Genomic DNA, 27133 nt, shown 5'->3' with positions numbered 1-27133 from the left:
ATTACAGAAGCATTGTGGGAGAAAAACTGTACCATGAACATGACCGAGTTCACGCCAGGACAGTCGTGGTTAGACGGCAACTGTAACAGATGTATGTGTAAACGTGATGGCACTGTTGTATGTGAGCCACGTACATGTCCACAGCTCTCATGTGCATTTATGGTTAAGAAAGATGGGTCCTGTTGTCCAGTTTGTCTCAGTAAGTTTCCTGTTTTTTTGTTTCTTTATTAGCTCACCTGTCACATAGTGACAAGGTGAGCTTTTGTGATCACTCTTTGTCCGTCGTCCATCGTCAGTCTGTCCGTGTGTGCGTCAACAATTTCTTGTCTGCACGATAGTGGTTTCATTTATGATTTTATTTTAACCAAACTTGCACACAACTTGTATCACCATAAGATCACAGTTCCTTTCTTGAACTGGCCAGATCCCATAATGGGTTCCAGAGTTATGGCCCCTGAAAGGGCCAAAATTAGCTATTTTGACCTTGTCTGCACAATAACAGCTTTATTTATGATTTGAATTTTACCAAACTGGCACACAACTTGTATCACCATAGGTCTTGGTTCCTTTCTTGATTTGGCCAGATTCCATTATGGGTTCCAGAGTTATGGCCCCTGAAAGGGCCAAAATTAGCTATTTTGACCTTGTCTGCACAATAGCAGCTTCATTTATGATTTGATTTTAACCAAACTTACAGTACCATAACTTGTATCACCACAAGATCTTGCTTCCTTTCTTCCTCTGGCCAGATTCAGTCTTGGGTTCCAGAGTTATGGCCCCTTAAAGGTCCAAAATTGGCTATGTTGGCTTTTGCAGCCATATACAGACTTCATTTATGGTTTTATTTGATACAAACTTCCAAAATATCTTCAACAACAATAAATCTTGGATTCCATGACAAATCAGATCCAATCATATGTTCCAGAGTTATTTTATAACTGATATTACCTCCCCTGATTGTAATCAAAATGGATTTATATCAGTAAGTACTTACAGGACTTATTTGAAATTTCATTATTGTTATTAGTTGGACTGAGACGTAGATAACTATGGACTGATTTCATATCAAATTACCTCCCTTAATTTTAAGTTAAAATTGTTATATCTCCATAACTAATGAAGATACTGATCTGAAATTTCATTTATGTCAACAGATTTATTTGGCAGATCCTTCTTTTGTCCACTTACAATATTTTTTTTTTTAATTACTTCCCTTTTACGTTACTATAAATAGTTTATTTAGTAACTTTTTTATTATTGACCGTAGGGAAAACACGAGACCAGTTTTCTGTGGTACAACATGGATGGTACCTCCAGTTTTTAGGTGTATTTTAACATATCTATACCTTGTAAGATTTTTTTTTCTTTTTGTTGTTCCTGTCCTTTGGACTTAGATATTTTAGATCCGTACTGAGGAACAGAATCCAGGATCTCTGGCTGCTGTTATTATGTGACTGATATACTGTTCAATCTAAACAAATATACAAACAAGGAAAACAAATTTATATAGATGGCCTGGTAGTGATATGACTGTATCATTCTGTTTAATTTTGGACAAATTTATACAAAATTGGAAAATTAGTAGAAATGCAGGTGGTTATATGAAACTAAATTTTGTGAATGAACTATATGGACTACAAACATATAAAAAAATAAAATCTATCAAATTATCAGCACTTCATTTGTTGAATTACAGATTTTATTTCCTAGGCTTTGACATTTTGCCTAAAAGATAAGAATCAAGCAATTCTAGTAACAAAATTCTGTGTAGCAGAATTTCTGTAACAACTTGGCTTTGTAGGATTTCAAGTATCTATTATGAATTGAAGAGGCACTTGTTCCTATGAATTATTTCTGTGACATTTTGAATCATCATCATCTATTCCCCTGTTTTGCAATTTTGCAGAAATGTTTTAGAGGATCTTCTCACTTGAGAAATGTAACGCTTATTGATGTTCATACTTTACAAAATATATAAATACCTTTACACAAAGGCCGGTATTTTCCTTACGACCAGACAAGTTTCTTCATTAGCTATCCTATTAAGAGCATAAACCTTTGTCGTGATATATTAGGAAAATAGTTTTATGTTTTTCTGTCGGAGATGTGGGAGGAGGCAGCTGCTTTTATTGCCATGATTACAATGAAAATTGTTAGAAGTGGTTAGAAATTTAGAAAAGTCATTGGCCATATATGCAGATGAGTCCTATTTACTGGTATTGCCAATTGAAAATAGCTCTCCAATTTCCATATATAGTTTGATATGACAGTTCTTTTAAATATATGCAAATTTTGCTACTGATGAATAATAAATCGGATACAAACGCAAAATTACATCATTACATGAATCATCGTTAGAATAAATCAGTCCTTGTAAACAAGATTTGTGAGGATTAAATGGTAATCATACGTATGGAGAAAGTGGGAAAAAACATTGACAATTTATCAAATATAATGGCGGTTGACACAAGTTGTATTGTATGATTTGATAAAAGATGGTTACGATATTTCAGATTATGTAAATCTTAAGGCGTGAAATAGGTTATCTGTGTACTCATGCTGGGACAAAACAGATATAACTTTTGTCAAGTGGTGGATTATTCATGTCTGAATCCTTTTTTTTGTCTTTTTCAGATATTACCATTTCACAATTTTTAACCCCTGAAACTAGAAGCAACACAGAAAAAATTGTTGAAGGTATGCCAGTAAATGTTTATATGTTTTAGTAGTGCAAACAGTTTTGTGTGTCTCATGTTGGTAATAATTATGTGCTCTATTTACCAATTATAAATCTTCCTGCTAAACCAATGAAGTTTTCAAATTGTGCATCTTTAATAAGAAATTGTTACTTGAAATATATTTTGATTGCATAAATTGTGACTAGTTTCCACACATCAGGTTACCGTATTTAACCCTTACCCTGCTAAATTTCTATAACGAACTTGTCCATCTTTCAATTTGGAAAGTACCATAAACTGTTATAAGGGGTGCATACAAAAAATATACTGACTGAACAGCGAACAGTGTAGATCATGATCTTCACTGGTCACAAAGGCAGAATAAATTGTGTCTCGCATGATAAGAGTTTTTAAAAAAGCTAAAATTCCTCAGAGTTTCAAAATAAATTTTCTAATTACTTTGGATTCTGATGCTGTTAAATATTCATGAAATTTGATTTTTTTGCCTTGGATAATTGAAAAGCCAGTTGATAGTGCACGCTCAGTAATTAATTCTTACTGAAAATGCATTAAATGTTGAAGAGGTGTTGTTAAATCATTAACTTGTGATTGTATGCTTCATTTCTTACGCTCAGACAAATTGCATTTTAATGTGGTTAAAAGGCAGAAGTAAAAATGGATATTAAGATATTTGGCACATAAGAAACAGCCTATTAACTGTTTTTACACCAGTGCAATTAAATTGAATTTGAAATTATGCCAAGCAGTGGATTGGGAGTTCTTTGGATAAATTCATTTGACATTTTTGTACTGCTTTGTGTCTAAGCAGAAATGTTCAACAGGCTGATTCAAGACATTCAACATTTACTGTAGAATAATGCCAGGTCTAAAGATCCACATTTAAACTACATTTAAGTTGCATCAAACTGTATTTGAACCCTTACCCTGCAAATTTTTTATGTAATGAACTTGTCCATCTTTCAATTTGGACAGTACCATTACTGATAAAAGGGATGCTTACCAAAAAGATACTGACTGAATGGCGAACAGTGCAGATCATGATCAGACTGCACAGATGTGCAGGCTGATCATGATCTTCACTGATCACAAAGGCAGAATCAGTTGTGTTCAGCATGATAAGGGTTAAAAGTTGATTTGAAATTATAGTTACTGTCGTCCATTTTCAGTTTTGCAGCACATGTTGTCTCTTGCCTATCAAACAGGATATTGCAAATATATTACAAGACATGAATACATATATTATAAATACCATTAATTAGTCTTATGTATTGAAATTTAAAATAAAACATGCCCAGCAAAAGGATCTTTATGTAATACATAGAAAGGGTCATTTTTGCATTGATTCTGTATTGAAATAAGATAAGTCAACAACTATACTTGTGTTGACTTGTAGCAGGTTATGTGTTCATAAATAGTATTCGTTATATTCAAGTGTTTGAATTTCGCAGGTCACACCTTTAGTGAATAAGAATAATAGCAAAAAATAAACTTAAATATTAGCCAATGTTCAATGTCTGTGTAAGTGTAGATTAGAGTTGATAGTATTTTAATTCTAAATGGAAGAATGTATTTTATTTTTCAGAAGACTCGAATACAGACAGTGTAGATATGAAAGATATGGAAGAAAAATACATTATTTCACTTTCGATTGTTGGAAGTTTTGTGATGATTTTGTTAATTCTAGTGTTTGTATTACTATATCTAAAACTTAAACAGCGACACCAGGCGAGCTGGAGCGTCGCTGGTCAAGACACATACTGTAAATGTCCGCTATTTGTCGGACATTCTCCAACATTACAGCATAAATATAATTTAAATGGAGAAATTCCAAATAAATTGAGTTATGACACAGTGGTTGTGCAAAAGTATGATCACCCTTGTATAGAAGTTTCAATAAAATCTGATTCGCCAGATGAAGAGCGAAAACTTTTTCTGACAAATGAAGATCAAGAGAAGGAAAACTGCGGGAATCTCCAGTCACATTGCTTGTACAAGGATTGGGCAGCTATTTGAAATGTGCCAATGAAAATGAACCTTTGGTGTTTTCTTTTATGTGATTGGATGAAATTCAAGGGAGAATTATGTCTGATTTAGACAGGGGAGATAAGTGCTAGAGATATAAATAGGCTTTTATATGCTGACTGCAGGCTTGTTAACTGGTTTACTGGAAGTGGACCAATCATTATGTGCAACAGCATAAAATGAATGTATTTTCATATTTTTGAGAACTGACCATTGTATATATGACCATTGGAACTTATTTAACTGTAAAATACAGTAAATGACCAATTTAGAAAGAATACAGAGATGATTGTTTCAAATAGACAGAATCTGTGAAATTATTCTGAGAAGAGGGAGTTAACTGGTATCTTATGAAATTTCTGTTTCTCCCATGTAAAGGTTTGCCAGAAGAAATACACATCCTGTTTCTTTATTTCTGCCATTTATACATATGAACCACCAGACTAGCACATTCTGGTTGATGGTAGACCAGCTGTAAATTGTCAGTGCAGTTTTGTACTTGAACTAGTATGGTCATTACACACAAAGTTGAATTTATCTTCGATTATTGATCAAACTTTTCTGCTTTATTCAGTATAAATAATCAAAAATAGACTTTAAAACAGTTACAAAATCAAAACATACGCAAAAACTATGAAGTAATGTACACAGTTCCATTTTTTAAGTATTACTGCATGGGTTTCTCATGTAATCTTTCTGTTTGTGAGCTGATCTCTGCCAGTTGTTACATACATTTTGATCTGACAAGTACATGGCTGATAGAGCTACTGTACAGTGGTGTAGAATTTGTTTCTGTATTGTTAATTTATTCCATGACAGAATTTATGTAAATATTGTGCATATATGAATCTCCTGTGTTGTGTAAATGTGTTGTGTTTCATTTATATGCCTGAGCAGTTACACATACAAGTTAAAACTGATGATACTTTTGAGGGGATCAGAGTGGTTGATTTGTTGATTGACTGATCACTTGATTGATTAGTTGATTGATTTATTGATGATTGATTGATCCTGAAGAAATTCAAATGAACAAGATAAAAAGACTACTGAGCCTGGCATGTTGCAGCTACCTTACACTGGGGCACAGCAACATAAAGCATTTTACCTTCCTTCAAGTAAAATCTGTTGATTCCAAATTACAGTCTTGCACAAAAACACCATATTTTGCACAACAGTTTTTAGCATTACAAAATGAATAATGTGTGGAATTATAAAATACAAGTAGCTGTCTGTTGCCAAATGACTGCCACAATACTCCTTTTGAAAGATATGTGAATGCTAGGGTTATTTTCTTTTTTTGAATCGAGATATTTCACACTGAGATAATGAGGTAAAAAACATTATTACCTGATAACTGTCAAACGTATTTACTGTATGTAATTCAGATGTAAAAAAAAGGGAAAATAAATTACAATTAAAATTGGTGCAAGCATTATAACTGACAGATTCACTGTAATTTGCTGGATTAATTGGAAAGATGATTACTATGTACACCTGTACTGGCAGGTTGTGTGGTAACTTTTTACAGTAGTCAAGAGACACTTCACAATTTTGAATATTTTGTTATCTCTAAGGTTTTATTATGGCAATACGTGATTGATAACGGTATGACAGTTTTGGTATGATCAGCTTTTTATGTGCATTTATTGATTTCCAATCGCATTTTGATTAAATAAGAAGTTTTCTGATTGCATGATATAATTTGGATTTGCTGCAAAATAGTCTGTCTGGATTAGTAATTGATTAGTAGGATGCATTCAATTGTAGAATGTAATCAGTAAATGCATCTAAGAATTAATACAAATATAGAAAACAGGCTGAAATAGCAATAAGTTCAAATTATTTCTGGGGAATCAAACTTCTAAAATTAACCTTTCTATTCCCCATATGCAAAGCAGCATTTTTCACATTGTGGCATTATCAAGCTGATAGGTGTATCTGCAAGTTTTTTTCAGTGATATGCCACACTAAACATAAAATTTGATTAAACTGTAAATTTCAGGATCATGGAAACGCCCTATAGCAAATGTTTGTGCAGAAAAACATGGTAAAATTATTTATTTTAATTTTTTCTTCCAAGACCTACAAATCATTGTTTCATGAATGAGCCTTTGAGCAAATATTCATTTCACAATTGTGCTTATTTTTAGTTTATCAATATTATCTAAATATAATATGTGAACCTGTCATACTTGATTGATACTTCACAAATGATTGTGTTTTATTACAGAAATTGCAAATGGGAATGCAGACATCAGTTTGAGAAATAATGAACAATTTCTTAAAATAACTCGTTGCTTGATAATAACCAGTTTTTTCTTCTAAAATTGTATAGAAAAGTTTAAAAAAAAGTAATAGGTTTTCAGTCAGTCTCTGCAAAAACTATGAGGAAAGGAGAAATAATTATTTTATCTGTAGCCTCCACTACAAGCTGGCTTTGGTGTAGTTTCCTATAGGCACCTACAATTTTTTTCCAGTATGTGCAAATAAATAATTCGCCTTCCTGCCAAAGTTGAAAATAGGGGGTAAACATTCATCAGGTGATAGTACTGTATATATAGGGTTTGAAAATTTCTTGTTATATTTGATGCATAATAAAACACCTGAAGAAAATGGTTGTTTCAACATTATTTTATTTACCTTGGTCTTATAAAATAAACAGCATGTTAAAAGGTGTTTTTATAACTAAACACTTGAATTTTTGGTTACATACAGCAGCCACCTGGTTTTCAGTTTGTCAGGGTAGTTGCCAAAGAGCAGTTTTACTGTAACAGATCATTAGGATACAGCATGTGAGACAGTAAACCATTACACTCCAGACAGCAATTAAAGAACAATTTTGTCACATTCCTGTGAATATTTCTGTATCAAAGAAGACCCATCTTACATAATAAGAAACAGAGATCAGAGGGTCAGCCAAGTCAACAAATGGTATCCTTTATGTAGATGTGGGGTATTACATCAGTTATAAATACTTGAATAGTACATAAAATGTTCTTGGATTTTTTTAAAGTGCATGCTTTAAACAGAATAATCATTAGAGGTATATTTGTTTGATCTATTGTTTTTTGCTAAGAAGAAACCGATCTAAATTAAAGGCACTGGCCTCCATATCGTTCGACAACAAAAAAAGGAGATTCTTTCAGATATCTGGAATTAAAGCTATGCTTTGAAACTTAATTACTGACAGACTATATGTTACGGAAACACATGAGAATTAGTTGTTTTTACCACTTTTTACGATGAATGTAACGCTTTACTCGAGGTAAACTGCCTCGATTATAAATCTCTATGTTTAACGCGCATTGAACACTAAACCCTCCATAGCGCTATTGGTAACAGCAACGGAAAAGTTTTTTATTGCCGCTTTGGTCCGGGTTTGATTCCCGACACGGTCATCTTTTTTTCTTGATTTGGCATTTTTAAAATAGTTTAAAAAACGAAAACTCATATTCTAATTTTCATAATATGACCAAACTTCAGTTTGAAAGAAATGTAATTTTTTAGCCAAAATCTGGAGGTCAGTGCCTTTAAATGATGAAATTAATATTTGAGAAAATATGAAACTTATTCTTACTGGTATGTAATGAAAAATATGATTGATCAAACAGGTTATTTTGCTTTTAAACGTAGAAGTTTGGAATTATTCAGTTTTTGTAGATTTGCTTGCTAATTCAACTGATTAATATAATAATTTGGAGCTTTTTTATTAGGCATCATGTGTTCATACATGCTTTATACTTTTTCTGTATTGGTGCAAGATTCAGTATTGTTGTACATTTTACTTAGTGTAATTGTAGAAGTGTTTGAGAGCAAACAAATAGGGCAGTTTAGTGGAAAATCCTGATAGAAATGTTTACAACACTGTACATATCAGAACTGAATAAATGATGAAACCATCCTCCTGTTGTGTCTTAGTTTTTTAATTTCAAGGCCTGTATTTTTATGTACCCTTGAATCAAAAGAATGTCAATAGGTAAGTCAAAGATCAAGGCAACAGTGATCTTGAGACTCAAAATCGATTTTTAACCAATAATGGAAACATGCATGGACCTATGGCTGTTAATTTCACATGCTTATTACCTGTGGTCAGTATATGTTTTCTGGGTCATTAGGTCAAAGATTATAGCAGCTTTGTGATTGGAAATTACATATCCAGTTACCATGGGTATGGTGGAGGGGTACATATTAAGTTTACAAGAAGGGCTTCCCTTTAAATAATTTAGAATGTCTGTGGGTCGAGCAACAAGACCCATCTATTTAAATGTTTAGAGGGTGTATTATATGAAGGCACTGGTCATCTGTTTGGTCATCAGTTAATTATCTGACAGGCACACAGCTCGTGGGTGGTGGATCCCCCCTATGAATTTTGAGGGATATAATTTCACAGTCACTGTTCGTACAAAAATCTTTTCTGCTCAATATACTGAGAACACAATCTGACTAAAGTACATCTCCTATTACGCTACGCATAGGATCTGAGAACGACCTATTCATAGCCTCGTTCTGACGACCCTTTCGCTTGCCAATCAGAGCTTAACTTACAAAATTTAGCAAATTACCTGTAGCCTTGTCTTTTGATATTTACAATTCTTATGTCAGAATATGTCAGATAGCCGGTTAGCTCAGTCGGTAGGCCACTTGCTTAGTAATCGAGGGGTCCCGAGTTCGAGCCCTGGAATAACTGCACATTTTTCTTACTCTTCGACATTCTAACAAGTCGTCTCATTGGTTAAAATAAAAATAGCAATGCTGGAAATCCAAAATATACAGAAGACGTATGTGAATGGGTCGTTCTCAGATCTTCGTTTAGAAGATCAAGTACTTCAGTAAGATTGACTGAGAACACTACCTACACTCTTCAAACTTTGGTGACTTCTGCTGCTCACTGATGTAACTGGGTCAAAGTTCGAGGTTGTAGTGGTCATTAGTACATCCACCATAGACTACTCCCACTTTTGATATTTCTTAGTTATGTTCACTGTCCTGCTTAGTGCTCAGATACTACATATCTGCTGAATCCCTCCACAGGTTTTATTCCACACTGTCGGCTCCGGGCACACAAGTGTTCTTGTTACATATTTAATAAACCTCGTATTGACTGTAGACAAATTTTATTTATTAAGCTTAACAGTCGATTCCTGGCCTCAGATCAGTAACAGCAAATTTCTACTGCATTAAAGACCAGCATAAAATTATACCAATGAACAGGATTTGAACCCACATCATGGTTTCCATGGCTACGAGGCTTTACTCGTATAACACCACACTTTTTAAAGTACTTATTATTAACAACCATGGCAAGTAACGTGTATTGATCAGTAATCTGATGTGAAATTATAACAAGCAGTATCTATAATACTGCATACAACATAACATCTCTGTCAAAAGCAAGCAAAGAACATAGAAAAAAAATAAGAAGCAAAAGGTATTTTATATTTACTACGTATTAAAAGTAGAAATTAATTACATTAAATAAGGTAGTAAAGTATATAAATAAACACACAAATCTTATCACAGCTAATTGAGACCCAATGATTACACCGACCTAGAAACCTAGTCTCTACTGCGCATTAAATACTATTCATGTCTACAGTGACTAAACTGATTAACTACAGTCGAACCTATGTTAAACAGCAAGCTAAGCAACACAATCCAGCTGCTTAGAACAAAAATTCAATTTGGAAAGTTAGCTGACTGGCTACTTAAGGCAAGTGGCTGCTTAATAGAGGTGATCACTAAATCAGGTTCAACTGTATATGTATACTATGGAAACATCTGGTATAAAACTTAGAGTAAATTAAACATGTCACTAACATTTTCCCTGACTTATCACTGACCGGACACTATCATTCATGGAAAAAATATCACAGGTCATTAATGTCAATTTTCTCCATAGTTTTTGTCACATAATTTTCTTTCTTTTCAAATTCATCAGTCCTTACATTGTCCAAGACTTCGTCAACAAGAAGTTTATTTGATGACACAAAGTTTGAAATTTCCTCCTGGTTGTTGCGTGAAATATTTCTGCGTAAGAACTCGAGCTCTCGTGCAAGCACTTGTCGATCTCTCATCAAGCTTTGTTGTCGAGTCAGTAACTCCATTACCTGAAGAAAGAAAACAAAAGAGGAACATCATTGCCTTGCTTTTAAGTAGGGCTTGTACAGGGAAATGCTTGACATTTACATTGGTCTGTTTTTGTCAAGGTGCAGCTATATTCCAACAGTATCCCTGATTATTAAACTGAGTTTAGAAGCCAGTCTTAAAGCTATAGCTTATCATCGGCTGAGTCTTAGTTCAGTTTGGAAACTGACCAATGAGAATGGAGTATTTAAGACAAGCTTCCACACTCAGTTTTTATCCTCAAGTCTCTATTTCATCTAGAACTAAATAAATTATGCAAGAATTCACCATGAATTAAGATGACTTCAATACTTATGTAAAGACATCTGATGAGCACCTTGCCAATAATGAGATTAATTGCCTGAAATATTTTCACTTTAAAAAAAAAACAACATTGAACATTACTGGCAGGAAAATGCAGATACTGACAGTTAATAAGTTTGTGCCACATCATAAATAAAATTAATTGGTTCATTATAGATGAGGATACATCATATATCTCTCAGCTTTACATGTTAAAACATTTAAATGATGTAATATCTATGACGCACTTTTCTGCAGTTTTTATTCTTTCCTTCGTAATTTATCTATCATAAATGCCTGATTTTAGGCCAGGTTAGTCATCATTCCTATTTAAGTTATTTTACTTTGACCTTGCACTAAGTTTTACACTTGCAATATTTGGCTTCCTACATTATATAGTTTGATGTACACATTGAGCGCTGATAGCACACTGCTGTTATCACAGATCTGATAATTATCACTTGGCTGTTATTATCTTTATTATCATATTGCTGACAGATCTAACAACCTGTTATCAGTGCAATTTTGGTGCACTTCACTTTAAACAATCAGGATGGAGATAAGACATTACCAAACTCAAACAAAACATTAATCCCACCAACCATTATCATCCTTTCTTCAGATATTTCAAATAACTATCATACCATGGGTATCAGTCTACTGTTTTTGGTTACAGTCATTCAACTTTATAAACTGATCTCCTGATTGTCAGACAAGCAGGCCATAATTTAAAATGAAAATTATAAAACCACTTTCAAGACCGACTGACTGACATTACACAGGTTTTCTGATAGGATGACATACCTATATATATACTTACAGAAATTCAAACACTTTTTTGTACAAATCAAATATGAACCAATTTACATTTCAACTGACATATAACCTACAGTGTTTGAGGTCTTAACGTTATGCAACAAGTGGTCTATGTATAAGAAAAATTGTATTCACGCACACCTAAGGACAACAACAGCAAGATCAATACCATTTTTCATAGCAAAACTGCTAATTTACTGGGTAATTGTCCAAAAATATTTATCCTATTACTATACTATGGTATCAAGATTATCATCAAACTTTAGAACAGAATTGTTCCTATATCATAGGCTTCGGATTGTTTTGTTGGGCTGTGAATTACACTGAACCACAGTCATATGGTGACTTTTTATCTATGAAGACCCTAGGTGCCCTTCTGGGCTTTTCTCAGGAAGTGCTGGCTGGATGACTTCCTCTCATCACCTCCTTAGTACAGTTTGAACCCAGAGACAGAGGAAAGTGGATCAAAGTCAGCAATTAATGCTACTCAAACAGAGAACAAGAGCTGTCACAGGAGACAGCGGGCTCGACTATTTCGATGCTGGATAGTGGAACTGGGCACATTTGATGAAGCTGAAGCTGTCACTGGAGTGTTTAATGACTACAACCTTGATGAAATATTGGATAATAGCTCAGTCTGTGTCAAAAGTATTACGTAATAAGATAGATAAGGATCAAGTGTATCAAAACATTAAATATTAAATATAATTCTTAGCAAAAAGGGGGCATAATTCATGAAATATTGGTGCAAGAGTGATGCACCTTGTGTCATGTTGAATCAAATCCATTTTGTAATAACTGAGATATATATAGTGAAAATGCATCAAAATTAACCTTTAATTCTAAGTAAAAGGGGGCATTATTCACATGAAAAATTGGTGCCAGAGTTATGGACCTTGTGTCATATGATGTGGGAGATAAGGTGGAACAACTATTTTAAGTTTGAATCAAACCCATTCAGTAATAACTGAGTTAGAGTGAAAGTGCATCAAAACTTTAACATGAAATTCTAAGTAAAAAGGGGGAGATGATTCATTAAATAATGGTGCAAGAGTTATGGCCCTTGTGTCATATGATGTGAGTGATGATGTTGAACAACGATTTTAAGTCTGAATCAAATCCATTTAGTAATAACTGAGATAGAGTAAAAGTGCATCAAAACTTTAACCAGAAATTCTAAGTAAAGGGGGATAATTCATTAAATATTGGTACCAGAGTTATGGCCCTTGTGTCATATGATGTGGGAGATGATGTGGCACAAATACTTTCAGTTTGGATCAAATCCATTTAGTAATACTGTGAAATCATAAATATTCGTTGGAGACTAATTTTCGTGGATTTCTTGGCTGAGCCAATCCACGAAATTTAATCCCAACGAACAAGTAAATTTCCAATACATGTTATGTTCAAAAGTTGAAATCCACGAATTTATATCCCCACGAAATTGCTGTTTTGACCAAAACCACAAAATTTCATGCCCACGAAATTTAATGATTTTACAGTAACTGAGATAGAGTGAAAGTGCACCAAAACTTTAACCTGAAATCCAAAGTAAAACGGGGGATAATTCATGAAATACTGGTGCAAGAGTTATGGCCATACATGTGATCTCCCGCGCGGGAGGGTCAAATTCCCGAATTTTTCACCTTGCCTCCCGTCTCCCGACCAAAGCCATATTTCTCCCGCTTTCCAAAAAAATCAATATTATGAATGGGTTGATAATTACCGAGGAGTGCCAAACATATTTACACAGTAAATCAAAGTGTCACCGACTGTTGTGTATTATACATGTTTGACACGCATGTAGCTGGAGGAAAGAGTTGTTTTTCACAGGTGAATTATTAATTGTTTGTTTTGATAAGGGATTAGACAAGCAGGGCCTTTTCCACCTGTCTCACGGGGCCGAATATCGGCCCATTCTCAGTGCCAGTTAGGCTCCATTTTTTTTACCAATTTGAAGCAAAAAACTCCCAGTCATAAGAAATAATTCCCAACTGAAATGAATTTTAATTATTCAAAAAAAGTTTTGTTCGGTAATATTGTTGGAAAAACAAACCCATTACTATTTTTAGAACAGGAGTGTTATTTCCCCTTATGCAGTTACGCCATTTTCTTCCAATGTTTACCAAATTAATTTCTTACTAAAATCGGACTTATTTCATTGAAAACTGGATGAAAATACACACTCATTTATTTAATAATATCAATCTACATTATTTTGGTATGGGTAAATACATGTTGATGCATTTCTGTTCTCTATTTTTCATGCCAAAATCATCAGTATTTTTATACGAAAGTGGGTGGGGTAAGGAATTTACATACTTTATGAGTTGTGTTCAGACCAATATAAAGCTTCGTTTTTTTTTTTCAGTCCTCGAGTAGAATAATGTTAATGCATGTTCACCACCATTTCAGACCTAAATTGAGACTTTGTTTCTACAAATTTAATCTGTTAAGAAAGTTTAAAGTTAGAACAAGAGGGAGCTTCTGTAAGACAGCATGCTCGACTTTTCTCAGTGATTAACTCTGAATTAAAGCTTTGCCAGTAAAAGAGGCAATTAAAGCTTTGCTAGTAAAAGGGGCATAATAGTCAACAGCTTTGAATGTAACAGATATATTAGACATTATATAAAACTTTAACAAACTAGAGCTATCACTAAAGGTGATGAATGTACCCCCCGCATGCACTGACACAGTACATTGCAATTTGACGCACACAAGATTGCATAATTATGTGGACTGTATGTATATAGACTGTATGTACACAGTATAGTAACAAAAAACAAAGTCCCATAAGATAACTATGCAGAATATTTATCTAAAAGAATGTAACATGCACCATGCACAACTTGTACTGATCACTTGTGTGAAGTTTCATTAAAATGTGTGCAAGGGTTTGGTAGATTAGGCACGCACAAGATTGCATATGCAGACTGTATGTACATAGTATGTTAACAAGAAACAAAGTCCCATTACTCTGCAATTTTTGTCGCTGAAAGAACCTAACATGTCCCATGCACAACTACTGTTGTTACTGATCACTTGTGTGAAGTTTCATTAAATTGTGTCAAGAGGATGAGGAGAGATGGTGTGCACAAGATTGTGTCTATGTATAGAGTATAGTAACAAAAAAAAACAAAGTCCCATAACTCTGCAATTTTTTTTTCTGAAACAACCTAACATGCCCCATGCACAACTACTGTTGGTACTGATCACTTGTGTGAAGTTTCATTAAATTGTGTCAAGGGGATGAGGAGAGATGGTGAGCACAAGATTGTGTCTATGTATATAGTATAGTAACAAAAAAACAAAGTCCCATAACTCTGCAAAACAATTTTCTGAAAGAACCTAACATGCCCCATGCAGAACTACTGTTGGTGGTGATCACTTGTGTGAAGTTTCATTAAATTCTGTCAAGGGGATAAGGAGAGATGGTGCGCACAGGACTGTGTCTATGTATATAGTATAGTAACAAAAAAACAAAGTCCCATAACTCTGCAAAAATTTTTCTAAAAGAACCTAACATGCCCCATGCACAACTACTGTTGGTACTGATCACTCGTGTGAAGTTTCATTAAATTCTGTCAAGGGGATGAGGAGAGATGGTGCGCACAAGATTGTGTCTATGTATATAGTATAGTAACAAAAAAACAAAGTCCCATAACTCTGCAAATTTTTTTTCTAAAAGAACCTGACATGCCCCATGCACAACTACTGTTGGTACTGATCACTTGTGTGAAGTTTCATTAAATTCTGTCAAGGGGATGAGCAGAGATGGTGCGCACAAGCCTGTGTCTATGTATATAGTATAGTAACAAAAAAACAAAGTCCCATAACTCTGCAAATTTTTTTTCTAAAAGAACCTAACATGCCCCATGCACAACTACTGTTGGTACTGATCACTTGTGTGAAGTTTCATTAAATTCTGTCAAGGGGATAAGGAGAGAAGGTGCACACAAGATTGCGTCTACGGACAGACGGCCAGACGGACAGACAGACAGACAGACAGACAACCTGAAACCAGTATACCCCCCCCCCCCCTTACAACTTTGTTGTTGGGGGGTACAAAAAATGTAAGTTAAAAAGTGGCATAACGCTGTCAAAATTCAAATCAAGAGTTATGAGGATCGTTTCTTCTGATTATTGTGTGGCCAAAAATACTGGATTTTGTCTCTAAGTTATGTGTCCGCGCGCTTTATTTATGTCGATAAAAAAACTCCAGTTTTGAGACCCCAACTCCAGCTGAAAAATGGCAAACCTCCAGTTTTGGGATTCTGAACTTATCACATGTATGGTTATGGCCCTTGTGTCATATGATGTGAGTGATGATGTTGAACAACTATTTTAAGTTTGAATCAAATCCATTTAGTAATAACTGAGATAAAGTGAAAGTGCACCAAAACTTTAACCTGAAATTCTAAGTAAAAAGGGGGGGGTGATAATTCATGAAATATTAGTGCCAGAGTTATGGCCCTTGTGCCATATGATGTTGGTGATGATGTTGAACAACTATTTTAAGTTTGAATCAAATCCATTTAGTAATAACTGAGATTAAGTGAAAGTGCACCAAAACTTTAACCTGAAATTCTTAGTAAAAAGGGGGGATAATTCATAAAATATTGGTGCCAGAGTTATGGCCCTTGTGTCATATGATGTGGGTGATGATGAGGAACAACTATTTTAAGTTTGAAGTAAATCCATCAAGTAATAACAAAGATAAAGAGAAAGTGCATCAAAACTTTAACCAAAGTGCGGACATGGAAGGATGCCGACGCCGACGCCAGGTCAAGTAGAGAGCTCTCCATACTTCATATGGTCGAGCTAAAATTGATATACAAAGTCACAAAATAAATGAAAACAAGAGAAAAGTGATGTATACCTGAGTGCCCTGATGTTGTGAATGGTCATCCATCATTTTCAACCTCTCTGTCATCCTCTCCTGTACACGGGAATGTTGTTCCACCTGGTCCTCGAGGTCCTTCAATCTTGCTGTTGATCTATGCACACGGTTCTTCAACTCGTCATTCTGACGCTTTAATTTTCCACTTTCAGCCCTACAGAAAAAGAGAAATACAAAAATACTCAAACAAAATTTATCTAAGGGAGAAAACTCTTGCTTCTCAATAAATCAGTCAAGCTGAGTTGCACTTCTTGGAAAGATATATCAAACAAGAGTGCAAGAATGTCACAATATATGCCCGTCACAGCAAATTTCTTTACACTAGCACCTGTATTTGCTAATGGAATTTTAATTTTTTGGTTGTTTAGTAATTATTGTAATTCTTTTGTTTTTCTAAGTCCACAAAAAAACTCCTTACAAGGTAGAGATACCTTAAAATACACCTAAAATTTGAAAGTAACATCTCTGTTGTACCACAGAAAAGTGGTCTTGGTTTTTCCCTATGTTCAATTATAAAGAAGTTACAATTTAAGTTATTTATAGTAACAACTAAGGGAAGTTAACCTTTAAAAAAAAAATTTAAAAAAATTGAAAGTCCACACAAAAATCCTTACAAGGTAGAGATAGGTCAAAATACACCTCAAAATTGGATGTAACATGCATGTTGTACTACAGAAAAGTGGTCTCCATTTTTCCCTACTACTAGTAATGAAAAAGTCACAATACAAGCTATTTATAGTAACAACAAAGGGAAGTAATTCTAAAGGACCTGTGCATGACACTCCATCTCATGATGGTGTACAATTGTGCCAAGTTACATCAAAATCCCTCTACGCATGAAGAAGAAATGCTCCGGACAAAGTCATTCTTGTATCTGACCTTTGGCCTCTAAGTGTGACCTTGACCTTAGATCTAGGGACCTGGTTCTTGCGCAGGACACTCCGTCTCGTGGTGGTGAACATTTGTGCCAAGTAATATCAAAATCCCTCCATGCATGAAGAAGAAATGCTCCGGACAAAGTTTTCATTCTTGTATCCTTTGACCTCTAAGTGTGACCTTGACCTTAGACCTAGGGACCTGGTTCTTGCGCACGACACTCCGTCTCATGATGGTGAACAATTGTGCCAAGTAATATCAAAATCCTTCCATGCATGAAGAAGATATGCTCCAGACAGTCATTCTTGAATTTGACCTTTGACCTCTGTGACCTTGACCTTAGACCTAGGGACCTGGTTCTTGCGCAACACTCCGTCTCATGATGGTGAACAATTGTGCCAAGTTTCATCAAAATCCCTCCATGCATGAAGAAAATATGCTCCTGACAAAGTCTGTTGGCACCGCCCGCCCGCCAGCCAGGGGCATTCCCATTATACGTCCTGTTTATCAAACAGGCGTATAAAAATTAAATATGTTTCCCCAAAATCAAAACTGTCAATGTTAGGATGTTTCCCAAACCATGGAGTCACCCATGTAACAGTTGATTTACATCTGCTTAAACATTTTTCCTGACCTTTTTGGAAAACCCACCCCCTCTAACCCAAAATTCTGTCCCTGTCTTACATAATAAGAAACTAGTATACTGTAATTACTCAACTTGAAATATCTTAATTGTTTGACTAAAGGCCACTTTGTTGATTGATTATCTATGGAATGTATGTTCCCTCAGACAAGATACTTGAATATTTGCATACACAGTTGTTTTACCTGTTTTTCTTGAGAATTTCTTCAAGCTGCCCTGCCTGTTTACGGCATTCTGTTTTCAGCTTCTTGATCAGTTTGTTCTGTTTTGCCAACATTGTGTCCATCTCAGATGTTGTTTGAGCTGAAATAAAATGCTTCCTTTAAAACTTTTATTAACTATTACAATTATTAAAGGCTTAAAACTGGAACTGTCATATTATTTGTGACTAGAGCTATCACTAATGGTCATTAATACCCAAGACAAACCTTTGATACATGGAAAGCAATAATGAAGTGATCATGACCTTTGACCTTCAAATGTAACCTTGACCTTAGATTTAGTGATCTATACGCTGTCTTGATGAGGTAAATATTTAAAGCTTCCCAGTGATTAGGAAGATAAAGAGCACAAATTACAGCTATGTGATCTGGACCTTGAACCTAAGGCCAGAGTTTTTTAATAACTTGGGTTACGGGAGCGCCGGGTCCTAATTCTCCAAAATCCAAATAAAAATAAAATTCAAAATTGCAATTTTATTTTTATTTTCCCCGACGCTTGCATCTACTTCCCGTGGTGGAAAATAAAACAGTGTCTATTAACCTACAATAAATATCACAGCGCGTGCAAAGGACTTCCGATATTCTCAAAGGACGACAAAATCAATACACCGTGCCGTAACTTTACTAGAATGACGTGATAAGCTCCGCCCCGTAACTAATCAAAGCGGTTTAACACTTGATGATTGACAGCCTCGTTAAAACTGCCGGCAGTGTTTGAAGTGTGTGACAGTGTGAAAGTATCGTGTCTGATAGAGAACGTCCGAAAATATAAACCGTTATCCAGATCAGCTGACATGTTTAGAAGGCGTTAATTGCAGACAACAAAAGGCTTGGATTAAATTGGTGAAACAAGCTCCTAAGTCGGAAGACACAGTAACTTAATGTTGTGGAAAATATATCGATAATTTCAGCACAAAAGCCTCAGCAAGTAACTATATTTTAGCAAATGACATTTCCCATCCAGTTTAAAATAATACATTTTTTCCGACCGGTAATAAATTTGCTACTTACTTTGGATTTTCATCAATGATAAATCCTTTTACAGTATTTTTAGAAGAAAAAAAAAACATTCATTTTGTCTCCTGACCTATTAAAAACTGATGTCTTTGACACATTTCGACCAGCACATGGCAGCTGACATCAAAAGGAGTGTCCGCAAAATTTTCCTTTATTGATTTTCTTTGATGTGGGATAAAAGTTAACTGGTTGGGTATTGCAAGGTGAATGACGTAATTTGACATAATTCTACTCCAAGTAAAATGTACTTCAGATTTTTTTAAGTGGACTTTCGTTTTGTAGCTGAACAACAGTAAGTCTGGTGATTTTAATAAAATGCTGACTTGCTACAAATTTAAAAAACAATAAAATATTTTTTGTTAAATAAGATGTTTTCTAATCAATCTAGTGGTCCTTTTCTCTAGATTCTATTACTTTATGCACTGTTCTGAACCAATTAGTATGGTGATGATAGTAATGATTATATGATGATGATGGTATTGAAGGTAACTGTACAAAGTGAAAATATGTAGGACTCCAAGAAAATTTAAGAGGGACTCCATTATCTGAATGTTAGGCAGTCCTGACTCCATGAAATTGAATCATAATGGAAGCCCTGCAAGGGTACTGAACTCCATGTATGGACCAATTACTTTTAATATTTAAAACATTTGAAACTGAGTAATATTACAAAATCTTGAACTATTAAAGAAAAGGTATGTGTATAAGTTTGAATGTAGTACCTTTGCTGATTGTTTTTAAAATTCGCAATTTAAATCTTAAAGTCTACCTCAAATTACTTTCAAAGTTGTAGCCAGATATGGAGTTCAGTAACTTTTAAGAGACCCCTCACACTTAACAGGCTTGGGACTGTCTGGCATGTATAGTGAAAAATGGCCCATGTCGGAGCATAAATGAAAAATGGAGAAATCATAAAAGAAAAAAGTGAAAAGTTATTTCCGTCTTCCTTAACCCTTACAATGGTACAACCGATTGGTTTTGCCTTTGCGACCAGTGCAGACCTAGATCAGCCTGCACATCCATGCAGACTGATCATGGTCTGCACTGTTCGCTATTCAGTCAGTACATTTTGAGCAAACACCCCTTCGAATGATAAATGGTATTGCCCAAATTGAATGATGGACCTGTCCATTTTAGAAACTTAGCGTGCTAAGGGTTAAAAGGTCAGAAACACAATATGCATAGGATGTGACAACAATACTACACTACACTATATATAATCACACCAACACCAGAAACAGAATACAATGCCAGGTGTGTTTAGTCTCTATTTATTAGCAAGCTATATATATGTTTAAAGCAGCCAAGCAACATGCAAAAAAATTCAAGTATTTAATAGTTTCTACAACATAATATTATAACATACAACATGGAGGCTTTAATAAAGAAAGTGGTAATAAAATGCTTCAAATTGGGAAAATAACTTGTCTGATTTATCTAGACTGTGTTGTGAATCTACATTTGCCTGAAACAACAATTTTTTTTTAACCCAGTGGCACTTTTTACAAAATAAAATTTTTTGTGTTTTTTTCCATTTTATTATTTTTTTTTTTCCGATGCTAACATTTTCCTACTTTATTTTTATTTTTATTCCCTCCTCCTAATGCTCATTTTTGGAAAATCTCCCATATTCCCTTCTCCTAATGCTCATTTTTGGAAAATCTCCCATAATTTATTAAAAAAACTCTGGCCTAATGACCTGGTTTGTGCAGTCTACAAGTCACCTGGATGATGTTAACCACTGATTTAAAAGATATAGAGTGGACACAACCTTAAGCTTTTTGATTGTTGACCTCTAAGCATGACCTTGACCTAACAGCCAGGGTTGTGCACCCTGCATGTTGTCTTGATGAGGTTAGCAATTGATGCAAGTTTTATGAAGATATTGAGTGGACAAGAAGTCTAGCTATTTGATCTTTGACCTCCATACGTGACCTTGTCTTGTACCTTGTGACCCGAGTTGTGTGCTCTGCACATCCTACTGTTATGGTTAACAGTTGATGTTAGTTTTATAACAAAAAATTGAGGTTTAGACAATATGGAGTGGACAAAAAGTTAAACAATTTGACCTTTGACCTTGACCTTGGACCCATTGACCTGATTTGTGCACTCTTGATGAGGTTAACAATCGATGCTAGGTTTATGTCAATCTTTCCAGTAGTTAAGAAGATATGGAACAGACACAAAGGACATGCATGACCCCAATATAGCCCCCAAATACTCTGTATCTGAGGGTATTATAACACTGCAAGCTAGTCAATTTGGAAAATTTACAGTTGGACTACGTGAGACTAGTTATTGGCACGAACTGTAAGATCTAGATGGGTGTCATTTTGGAATTTTCACTACAGCTGATCTGAGTAAAAAAGAATGTTTCCAAAACCTTAGTATCATCTGAAATACTAAGTTCTTGAAAACTGGCTGGTACTAGTTGGACAAATGGCATTAACAAAGCACTCTCTGTTCCCATACCCTAAAAATTAATTGGTATAATTATAAATGAAAGTAGGCATCAGTCCCTCAGCTCTTACCCTACTAAATTTCTATAATGAACTTGTTCATCTTTCAATTTGGACAGTACCATTAACTGTTAAACCATTAACTGTTAAAAGGGGTGCTCACCAAAAAGATACTGACTGAATGGCAAACAGTGCAGATCTTGATCAGACTGCACAAATGTGCAGGCTAATCATGATCTACACTGGTCACAAAGGCAGAATCAATCGTGTCCAGCATGATAACGGTTAGAATCACTTTTGCCCTTTAAATCTGTGCATACTCGTAGAGAAAGAAAAAGAAAGTGGACTAATTGTGGAAGCTGGGGGTTTGTAAGCAAGTACATTGATAACCAACTGTCCTCCGGTCCACTCAACTATGATACAAACTGACATATCTTATATACTGTACCTTTAACATAATAACATTTTCACAGGCTAAATACTTGCATATAACTACAATTTTTGCCAACAGAAATGTAAGCTTTGTTTGCAGTTCAATGCTAAATTATCAAGAACAATATGAGCATTACTATTTGCAACTCTCTGTTATAGTTATATATAAAGGCACCAATGATTGTATTAATTGCTATGGATAAAATATTGCTTGAATGTACAGAAATAATGAAGGCACCATTCATCTAGCAGTACTATATTTAGTTATGTGGTGGGTTTTCCAATCCACAAATTAATCAGATGTCACAAGTATTGATCCTAAATGCCGAACAATATCGTTATTCAAGTAAAATCATTCCGAACAGAATAGAAGAAAAGCATTTTGTAAATAAAGTTGAAAGATTCTGATACAGCTCCCCCGACATCCCAACCTTGTTTGGTGGTGGTATATATACACCGGATGTAATGAGTATTATTGATACCATTATAAAACTGACAAACAATTCAAACGTTGTCTATTTTAGCTATGAAACTCAGTCCCAAGACGATATAGTTCTATTAAGCCACTCAAACATATCTTGACCATTCTATAAAATGTTCATCCCTCTTCAAATAGCTTTTGTTTTTCAAAAAAGCTGACATAATAATATTACACAGTCAACCACATGTTTCTACAGAAAGTAGCAATGATAATTAAAAGACAATTTCAGAAAGATTCATAAGAAATGTAAACTGGATGGTCATATAGGTAATTAGCTCATGATCCTTTTAGTTTAAACGTCTGAGCCAAATTTGTTTAAAAAATGCAGAATATATATAAGCCCTAGGTCACTCACCTGAGAAACAAACCATAAGAGTGAAAACATGTTTGACCTAGTGATTTCATGGAAACAAATATTCTGGCCAATTTTCAAGATTGGACCAAAAATGTGGTCTCTTGAGTTTAAACAAGTATTTTCTTAGATATGACCTAGTGACCTAGTTTTTGACCCCAGATGACCCATATTCAAACATGACCTAGATTTTACCAAGGCAATCATTCTGACCAAATTACATGATGATCAATTGAAAAATACAGCTTCTATCACATACACAAGGTTTTTCTTTGATTTGACCTAGTGACCTAGTTTTTGACCCCAGATGACCCATATTCAAACTCGACCTAGATTTCATCAAGGCAATCATTCTGACCGAATTTCATGAAGATCAATTGAAAAATACAGCCTCTATCGCATACACAAGGTTTTTCTTTGATATGACCTAGTGACCTAATTTTTGACCCCAGATAACTTGTTTTCGAACTTGGCCTAGATTTCATCAGGGTAATTATTCTGACAAAATTTCATGAAGATCAGTTGAAAAATACAGCCTCTATCGCATACACAAGGTTTTTCTTTGATTTGACCTAGTGACCTAATTTTTGACCCCAGATGACCAAATTTCAAACTTGGCCTAGGTTTCCTCAAGGAAGTTTTTCTTTGATTTGAACAGGTGACCTAGTTTTTGACCCCAGATGACCCATTTTCAAACTTGGTCTAGATTTTATAAAGGTAATCATTCTGACAAAATTTCGTGAAGATCAGTTGAAAAATACAGCCTCTACCGCATACACAAGCTAAATGTTTACAGACAGACAGAAGACAGACAGACGACAGACAACAGATGACTGACGCCAGACATCAAGCGATCACAAAAACTGAGCTAATAAAGGAATCAACAGCACCAATACACATGACACTTGTAAGCATATATAAATCCTTCCTTAATTTCTTGAAACAAAAAATTCTTATGAGCTGCTGATGTATTTTTTTTATTTATTTCTTTTACTTAAACTTGGCCATCCCACAGAAAATGTTTAGTTAAAACAAGAAACAAGAGGACCCTGATGGTCCTGAATCGCTCACCTGTCCCCACATGAACCAGTTTTGAACTGAGTATGATGTCGTTTTTTCTATTATTTGAAATAGCGACCTAGTTTTTGAGCTCATGTGACCCAGTTTTGAACTTGATCTAGATATCATCAAGATAAAAATTCTGACCAATTTTCATGAAGATCCATTCAAAAATATGGCCTCTAGAGAGGTCACAAGGTTTTTCTATTATTTGACCTAATGACCTAGTTTTTGAAGGCAAGTGACCCAGTTTTGAACTTGACCTAGATATCATCAAGGTGAACATTCTCACCAATTTTCATGAAGATCTCATGAAAAATATGGCCTCTAGAGAGGTCACAAGGTTTTTCTATTTTTAAACCTACTGACGTGTTTTTGACCGTTTGTGACCCAGTTTTGAACTTCATCTAGATATCATCAAGGTCAACATTCAGACCAATTTTCATGAAGATCCATTGACAAATATGGCCTCTAGAGAGGTCAAAAGGTTTTTCTATTTCTAGACCTACTGACCTAGTTTTTGACCGCAGTTGACCCAGTTTCGAATTTGACCTAGATATCATTAAGATGAACATTCAGACCAACTTTCATACAGATCCCATGAAAAATATGGCCTCTAGAGAGGTCAAAAGGTTTTTTAATTATTTGACCTACTGACCTAGTTTTTGATGGCACGTGACCCAGTTTCGAACTTGACCTAGATATGATCAAGGTGAACATTCTGACTAACTTTCATGAAGATCCATTGAAAAGTATGGCCTCTAGAGAGGTCATAAGGTTTTTGTATTTTTAGACCTACTGACCTAGTTTTGGACTGCACGTGACCCAGTTTCAAACTTGACCTAGATATCATCAAGATGAACATTCAGACCAACTTTCATACAGATCCCATGAAAAATATGGCCTCTAGAGAGGTCACAAGGTTTTTTTTTATTTGACCTACTGACCTAGTTTTTGATGGCATGTGACCCAGTTTCTAACTTGACCTAGATATCATCAAGGTGAACATTCTGACTATCTTTCATGAAGATCCATTGAAAAGTATGGCCTCTAGAGAGGTCATAAGGTTTTTTTCATTTTTAGACCTACTGACCTAGTTTTGGACTGCAGGTGACCCAGTTTCGAACTTCACCTAGATATCATCAAGATGAACATTCTGACCAACTTTCATAAAGATCCCATGAAAAATATGACCTCTAGAGTGGTCACAAGCAAAAGTTTACGCACGGACGGACAACAGACGCTGCGCGATCACAAAAGCTCACTTTGTGACATGTGAGCTAAAAACAAAAAGAGTGGACTAATTGTGAAGTTGGGATGGTATAATATATCTGTACCACTCTGATATTTTCAACTGCGAAACAATGTTTTTTACTCCAATATTTTAATAATTCACTAAAACACATGTTATAAAATTTCTTTAATATGTCATAGTTGGTCACAAACAGTTCATCTTAGCTTGCTAACAGTTCATCAGTTTCTTTACTCACCAACATCTCACATTTTTTCAGTATAAACAGTTCTCATTAAATTTTGCTGTCTAACAATTCATCTTCACTCCTTTACAGTTCATCAGAGCATGATAACAAATCATCTTTGCATGCTCTCTGAGGGTTCATCTGAGAGAGCTAACTCTCTAAAAGTTCACCTCTGCTCTCCTACATTTCATCTGGGCAAGCAATGTGGCAAGTATGAATTTTGTGTAAAATTTACAAATTAATTTTTTCATAGAAATATACCTATTAAAGTGCATCTCACTGAAAGTCCAATGTAAAAACAAAGACAAATATCAAACAGGGAATGCCACATACCAAAAACGCAGCCTCCCCAAAACGAAACCCACAGCACTCAGACGTGCACACCACAAACACACACACATACACATACACGTGCATACACACAAAGCCAACACATGAGGACAAAACAAACAAACAAAGGAACACAGTGGGGCACCGCCTTGGAACGGTCAGTGGCAAAAAACACCACTGTAAGACTGGTATTCTCATATTACCTGTAGGAGTTATGACATTCCTGTTTGCCCTCTGGAGACTACTAACTTTGACCTTGATGACAATAGTGAGTTGGGGCCTTTAAATGTCTGAGTCAAATAATGCCAAACTGACCTTTAGCATAAACTGATCAAAATATTTCAGAAATTAAAACTACACATGTAGCTATCATTAACACTGCTTTTATACAGGAAAAGTAAAATCTTGGGATCATGACCTTTGACCTTCAAGTGTGACCTAGACCTTGAACTGAATGACCTGGGCTGTGCACTCTGTATGTCCCCTTGATGAGATTAACAATTATTGATGCTTTTTCTATGAAAATCTTACCAGTGTTTAAGAAGATATGAAGCAAAAACAAATTTGAATTTTTTATCTTTAAATGTGACCCTGACCTTGACCCTAGTGACTTGAGTTGTGCACTCTGCATGTCACCTTGATGAGGTTTACAACTGATTGTTCAGCCAGCATTTTTGTATTTTCTGTTTTACGGGATCATCAGCCCAACTTTTTAAAAGAAAAGTCAATTTCAGTAATTGTGGGTTTTTTCAGCTAACGATAAAAATATCTCCTTCCTTTCTAGTTGATGTTTTTTACTTCTTAAAACTGTCCATCCCATAGAAAAATGTTTAGTTCAAACAAGAAACAAGGAGCTGCGTTCAATAAACGCTTGATGCCCCCGGTGGCATCCTTGTCGATACAAAGCAACCTAAGTCCAAAA

At 34.9% G+C, this 27133-nt stretch overlaps 2 protein-coding genes across 2 annotated transcripts in view; one reads left to right on the top strand and one right to left on the bottom strand.

Moving 5' to 3' along the window:
* Positions 1–8622, top strand: part of LOC123531537 (cysteine-rich motor neuron 1 protein-like) — a 114583-nt gene extending 105961 nt beyond the window's left edge. The window contains exons 6-8 of the mRNA XM_053553272.1: positions 8–199; positions 2635–2697; positions 4282–8622. Coding sequence (XP_053409247.1) covers positions 8–199; positions 2635–2697; positions 4282–4712 — 686 coding nt within the window. The 3' untranslated portion in view covers positions 4713–8622. The remainder of the gene's footprint in view (positions 1–7; positions 200–2634; positions 2698–4281) is intronic.
* Positions 8623–10148: 1526 nt separating this feature from the next.
* The window catches only part of LOC123564594 (serologically defined colon cancer antigen 8 homolog), an 83239-nt gene continuing 66254 nt past the window's right edge, over positions 10149–27133 (bottom strand). Inside the window, exons 14-16 of the mRNA XM_053553266.1 lie at positions 18568–18685; positions 16843–17017; positions 10149–10828 (exon numbers count right to left, since the gene is read on the bottom strand). Coding sequence (XP_053409241.1) covers positions 10589–10828; positions 16843–17017; positions 18568–18685 — 533 coding nt within the window. The 3' untranslated portion in view covers positions 10149–10588. The remainder of the gene's footprint in view (positions 10829–16842; positions 17018–18567; positions 18686–27133) is intronic.

The sequence above is a fragment of the Mercenaria mercenaria genome, chromosome 1 (assembly GCF_021730395.1).
Source record: "Mercenaria mercenaria strain notata chromosome 1, MADL_Memer_1, whole genome shotgun sequence".
Taxonomy (NCBI): Eukaryota; Metazoa; Mollusca; class Bivalvia; order Venerida; family Veneridae; genus Mercenaria; species Mercenaria mercenaria.
The sequence above is the reverse complement of the archived record's forward strand: the minus strand, read 5'-3'. Positions and strand labels throughout refer to the sequence as shown.